The following is a 6,310-nucleotide window of genomic DNA, read 5'->3' on the forward strand; positions in this document are numbered from 1 at the left end:
AGTTCTACAGCTCCCAGACCTTTCAGGCTTAAAATCACGGCATTTAAATCTTATTTAGTATTAAAATATTGTAACTTTTAAGTGATATCGTTAAAAAAATTATAATTATGAAATAAAAATTAGTAGTATATAGTAATTATAATTTTTAAATAATAATTTTAACAAAATCAGTAAGGATATAATATATTTTTTATTAAACAAATAAAAATCAAATAATTTAACTTTCAAAATAAAATAGTTGGTGTTTACCAAACGCTTTAATATTATATAGTTGCACAACCTCAATCCTAAATGAGGCCTTACACTACTAATAAAATTGAAGAAATATCTAAATTCTACTCAAATTTATGAGAGAATTGTCTAAGCCTCTTCAATTATGTAATTCAAAGGAAAAATGAGTCTACCACAGGGTTTGAGACACCAGTCCCTTTAAGTAAGGGCATAGGTTGGTTGCCCGGCTAAGCTCGTGGCCTAGACCTACAAATTTTAAATACGAAAGACTGGAGAGCAAATGCAGAGCTCTAAATCAAATAATTATTTAATAATGAAATAATATGTAACCACGCGACAAAGTCAACGTCAATGCTGCCTGGAAGAACTGATCAATGTTAATAAACTGTTTGCAAAGGAAAACAGAGAAGTGTTGTTTGACAAAAATCTCAAATCAAATCTGGTTACTCTTCATCGTCATTGAAAGTTTGAAACCACACAAAAGTAAACATTAATCTCTCTAACCTACGTATGTTTGTTTCACAGATTAGAAAACTGTGAGCCACAACCACCGAGAGTCAAAGCTTCTCAGAACATTTTATTTTAAACAGTAATGGAAGGTGGAAAAGGCCTGGTCCTGGTGGAGAAGAAAAGAGCCAATTCAAAGGACGCCGTGATTCAGATTCCAGACCCCGAAGAGTATCACGTAACCAAGGAAATAAGTGGCTCCCAATCTTCTTCAAAGAATTTGGAGCTTGGTTCCTTAAATATTGAAGTAGCAGAGATTGATATTAATGATCAGGATCTCAGTAGCTGCAGAAACCAGCTTCCAGTATTTGCAGGCTCTGCTTCTCCAGATAATAAGCCTGCAGACACCCCATCAGGCCAGTCTTTAACTCGGAGAAAATCCGTCTTCAGATTTGCGGAGTCACATGACGAACAAGATGATGCTGAAATATTGGTTGAAGGGAATACAGAGTTGATGAAATTAACACCACGTACTCCGCTAATGGCGAGTCCAGAACAGGAAGACGAATATGAGGAGGTGTACAAGAAGGTGAAGATAAACAAGAAGCATAAAAAGGGTAATAAGTTAAAGAAATTATTTTTATTGATTGAGTTGATTGCATTTGGGTGCGTAATGGGGTTGTTAATTGGTAGCTTAATTGTTAGCAAGTTGAAAAACCATTTCTTATGGCAGTTAAAGTTGTGGAAATGGTGTGTTTTGGTATTGGTGATCTTTTGTGGTCGATTGGTGACTAAATTGTTGATGATTGCTTTGATTTGCTTGATTGAAAAGAATTTCAAGCTAAAGCTTATGGTTCTGTATTACTTGGATGGGTTGAGGAGGAGTGTTAGGGCCTTTATTTGGTTTGCTTTGGTTCTCTTGGCTTGGTGTTTGTTGTTTGAGCGTGGAGTGGAGAGATCAAAAGAAACAAAAAAGATTGTAAATTATATTACTAGAGGGCTTGTTGCTTGTCTTGTTGGGGCCGTTCTATGGATGGTTAAGACTTTCTCATTCAAGTTACTAGTTGCTTCAAGATTATCAAAGAGATTCTTCGATCAGATTCAAGAAGCCATGTTTGATGAATATGTTATTTCCACTTGTTCGGGTTCACCACTGATAGAGCACAGTGAAAGAGTAGGCAGCATGAGTATGAAGAATGGAACTGAAAATCAAGAGGACAAAGAGGAGGTGATTTATCATGTTAGTGGAAAGCGTAAAAAGATGAAGAAAATTTCTGCATGGACCATGGAAAAGTTAATAAATCACATTAGCAGTACAAAGCTGTCCATTGTCTCAAATGAACTTGATGTCTGTGAGAATGATGAACTTGATGGTGACTACAACAAGAATATTGAAAGCGAATGGGAAGCAAAGGCTGCTGCTTATCAGATTTTCCAGAATGTTGCCGGACCTGGCAGCAAGTGAGGATACTTTAACTTTTAAATTTCCATCCACATTTTGTTTAATTTTCCACTTCCAGAATTATGGTCTCAGACTCACAATGCCTATTGTTTCTGTACGTTGGCAAATGACCAGATATATGGACGAGTGTGATCTCTTGCGATTCTTTATAAAGGAAGAGGTGGACGAAATAATGCAGAGGTTGGGACAGGCAGAAACTGGGAGGGTCAAGAGATCAGATGTTACCAAGTGGGTGGTAAGTTCTGTTGTAAATTGTGCTCATGACCATTTTCGAAGTAAAAAAATCTGATGGGTCTAGGGATAAAGTAGCCGTAGGTGCTTTTTAAGCTCCCAAAACTCGAACCAAGACCTTATAGGTAGTTGGCGTTCAAGGTACGTGAGTGCCATCAAACCATTCTTATGATGCACTTGGTGTATGCAGGTAAATGTTTACAAGCAAAGAAAATCTCTGGCACATTACTTAAATAATTCCAAAGAAGCCATGCAAGAGTTGAACAGGCTTTTTAGGGGGATTGTGATTGTTCTGATCATTATTGTGTGGCTGCTTATAGTGGGTTTATTAACCACTAAAGCTCTTCTAGTTATTTTGTCCCAAGTTGTACTTGCAGTGTTCTTGTTCGGTAACACTGCCAAGAATGTATTTGAAGCCATCATATTTTTATTTGTGACACACCCATTTGATGTTGGTGATCGATGCGTCATTGATGGAGTGCAGGTAATAATTACTCGGTCGCTTTCCTAAAATACGTGTATTCAATTTTATAATATTGAGTTAATTTGCTTGACATATTTTACATCAATTATACAGATGGTGGTTGAGGAGATGCACATTTTGACAACCACGTTTTTGAGGTATGACAACGAGAAAATATTTTATCCAAATTCAGTTCTAGCAAGCAAACCCATCAGCAATTTTTATAGAAGCACAGTGGATATGAGGGATGCGGTGGAATTTGCCATAGATGTGTTCACACCGTTGGAGAAGATTGGACATCTGAAATCTAAAATAAAGAAGTAAGTCAATTCTTTAAAACAAAACTACACGTCATGCATTGATAGAATCTTTTCCATTGTTTTTTCGTTTTCTTCTTTATTTTTTGATTGGTTATAAGGGGTTTGAAAGGAGTTCTGGTCCATTGTTATATCACATATATGGATTTTTAGTAGTCCACCATGATTATTTTTTTTTAAAGAAAATAACCAATCGTCCACCAAAAGAAATTAATAATTAATTATGGTGGTTACTAAAAATATATATCCGCATAATTCATTCAGGTAAACCTCTCTTATTAGGGTTCCTTTATGTTTATGATGCTGTAAAAAAATTTACAGTATCAATAACATATTAATTGTGAACCATTAGATTTAATCAATGGTATACAATATTTGTACTAAAAAAATAATTTAAAAATAATGATAAATAGTTTGTTAACCGTTCAAGTGGGTAGAGAATTTTTGTAAAATAATTGTGACCACCCTTAGAGTTTGAAATAATTTCACTTAAATAATATATTTTATTTAAAATTACTTTTCAGCCCTCCTTTAAATTTATAATATGATAATATTTTTTAAATAAATCTTTCAAAATCAATTACCATTTAGTATATAATATAATATCAAGTAGGCTATTTAACACAATATCTTATAATAATTTGTATTGTATGAATTTAATTACAAACCATTAATACCTAAACAATAATGATAATAGAAGGCATTATTTTATATGTGTTTTATTAATAATACTATATGAGTCATAACAAATGAGAAATATTTTATTCACCAATTATTATTGAAAAATATATATGTCTATATAACTATAGAGTGAGAAATATTTTGATTTAAAATTTTAACAAAAAATTAAACTATTTATTTCATGCAATTCAATGGTGGAGGATATAACATTATGAAATGTTGCTTTGACTTTTAATATCAACCATTAGATTATGAGATATTAATGGCTCAAATATTGTGTCAAAATTTTAAGTTAAAGTATCCCAAATCATATCTGTATAATGGAAACATGGAAACATACAATGATGTTTTTTCCTCATTTTGTCCATTAAATATTATTTGATGTAATATTTTATTTATTGTCACTATTAATTATCATAATAAAAGTAATGACTCTTCGTAACATAAAAATTTTATAATTACTATCAAAGAATAACAATAAAATAATCTTTCATGATTCATAAACTAAAGTTAATTAGGAATACGTGTTAGATTTAACTTTTATGAAATTAACAAAGTGAATTTTATGAAATTAACAAAGTGACATTTGAAAATAAAATGAAAACAAGTTTGTGAAAGTTAAATTTTATAAGGATCAGATAATTTCCTACCATGTCAATAAAAATTTAAAAATATAAATGATTTTCTTTCACTTTTTTTCCCACGTAAATATTATTGAAGGCAATATTTTATTTATTGTCACTATTAACTATCATAACAAAAGTAATGCTCTTAATAACATAAAATTTTATAATTACAATCAAAGGGTATCACTAAAATAATCTTTCACGATTCATAAACTAAAGCTTATTAGGAATATATATTAGATTTAACTTTTATGAAATTAACAAAGTGATATTTGAAAATAAAATGAAAATATAAAGGCTTATAAAACTTAAAATTCCTACCATATAAGGATATTAATTGTAAGATAAATATAAAGTTCAGAGAATAAATACATTAAATGGGTGTTAAAAATAATACATACTTCGTGATCAATTATACAATGGTACTTTATATTATATAAAATAATGAGTATTTTAATATATGCTATTAAATTTTATTAAAACATGTGTGATCAAGTAATTTTTATATTACAAGCAATCTTAACAATGAGTTTATTGATGTGACTATGACATTTACTTAAGTATATGTACTTAGTTGTGTTATTTATTAGTGTTATATCATATATAAATTTTACAATTGCAACTTATTTATTTGATTTGTGTTAAATAATCTTTCATTATATTTTATACTTAATGGTAATAGATTTTGAAAGATTTATTTAAAAAAGATTATCACATTTCAAATAAAATATGCTATTTAAGTGAAATTATTTCAAACTCTAAGGGTGGTCATAGTTATTTTACAAAATTCTCCACCCCTTACACGTTTGTTAACCGTTTACCATTATTATTATTATTATTTTTACTACAAATAATGTGTACCATTGATTAAATCCAATGGTGTACAATTAAAAATATTATTGATTCTCTAAAAAAATTACAGCATCATAGAAGAACCCCTCTTATTATTTCTTCTTCATTTTTTATATTAATTGTAAATACCTCTGCAATTTGGCATAAATGTAGTTTACTCCAGACACTTGCAAATTGTGACCAATACATCCTTCAAATGTGAAAAATACACAAATCTCTCTCCTTGGTAACAACAACTACAATAGCATTGATGTATGGTTATTTAATATACAGCATGAAGTTGGTCGTTACTAATTATTTTCTTGCTTTAATAATTTATGGCAGCTACTTAGAGAGCAAGCCTCGGCATTGGAGTCCAAACCACAGTGTGGTGGTGAAGCAAATTAAGGATGAGAAGATGATAATGGGTCTTTACGTCACTCACATCATAATCTTTGAGAATTACGAGGAAAAAATTAACAGGAGATCTGAACTAGTGTTAGAGCTAACGAGAATATTTGAACAAGTTGCTATAAGAATTTACCATGTTGTCCCTCAAGAAGTTCAGGTCAGCTACGTCGGATCGGCAACTTCTTCAGCTGCCCCGCCACCGGAAAGCTGATGGTCTCACTTCTTGTTTAATTTATGCTTAGCCTTTGATGAGAATGATGATCTCTCGACCAGTGCAATTATTTGAGTTTGGATAATTCTAGCAAAGTTGTGAGATATTGAGAATTTTTATAATTTTATGGTAGAGTTTGCCAAATTTTTAATAGAGCAAGAAATGGTTATGACGTAACGGTGTAGCAGAAGCGAATTGATAGGATTAATGAATACTAAATATCATTTTAGAACTGGACTAAGTCAATACTACTAAATTACGCTCTAATCAAAATATGATTAAATTTCGTTCTAATCTAAAAAATTCAATAAATTTTTAATTATTAAAATCCCTCTTTTATAATTCTCTTTTAGATTATTTCTTTTGTACCCGACCTGATTGTCTTGCCAATCGATTGAT

The 6,310-nt window shown here is 30.8% G+C and overlaps 1 protein-coding gene across 1 annotated transcript; it reads left to right on the forward strand.

Annotated features, from left to right (window-relative positions):
* Positions 1 to 594: 594 nt before the first annotated feature.
* LOC102619615 (mechanosensitive ion channel protein 10-like) lies at positions 595 to 6,078 on the forward strand. Its single transcript, XM_006484675.4, has 5 exons — positions 595 to 2,139; positions 2,255 to 2,375; positions 2,562 to 2,855; positions 2,949 to 3,154; positions 5,635 to 6,078. The coding sequence occupies exons 1-5, from the start codon at positions 824 to 826 to the stop codon at positions 5,909 to 5,911; spliced, it is 2,214 nt and encodes a 737-aa protein (XP_006484738.1). The 5' UTR covers positions 595 to 823; the 3' UTR covers positions 5,912 to 6,078.
* Positions 6,079 to 6,310: the final 232 nt, after the last annotated feature.

The sequence above is a fragment of the Citrus sinensis genome, chromosome 4 (assembly GCF_022201045.2).
Source record: "Citrus sinensis cultivar Valencia sweet orange chromosome 4, DVS_A1.0, whole genome shotgun sequence".
NCBI classification, from domain to species: Eukaryota; Viridiplantae; Streptophyta; class Magnoliopsida; order Sapindales; family Rutaceae; genus Citrus; species Citrus sinensis.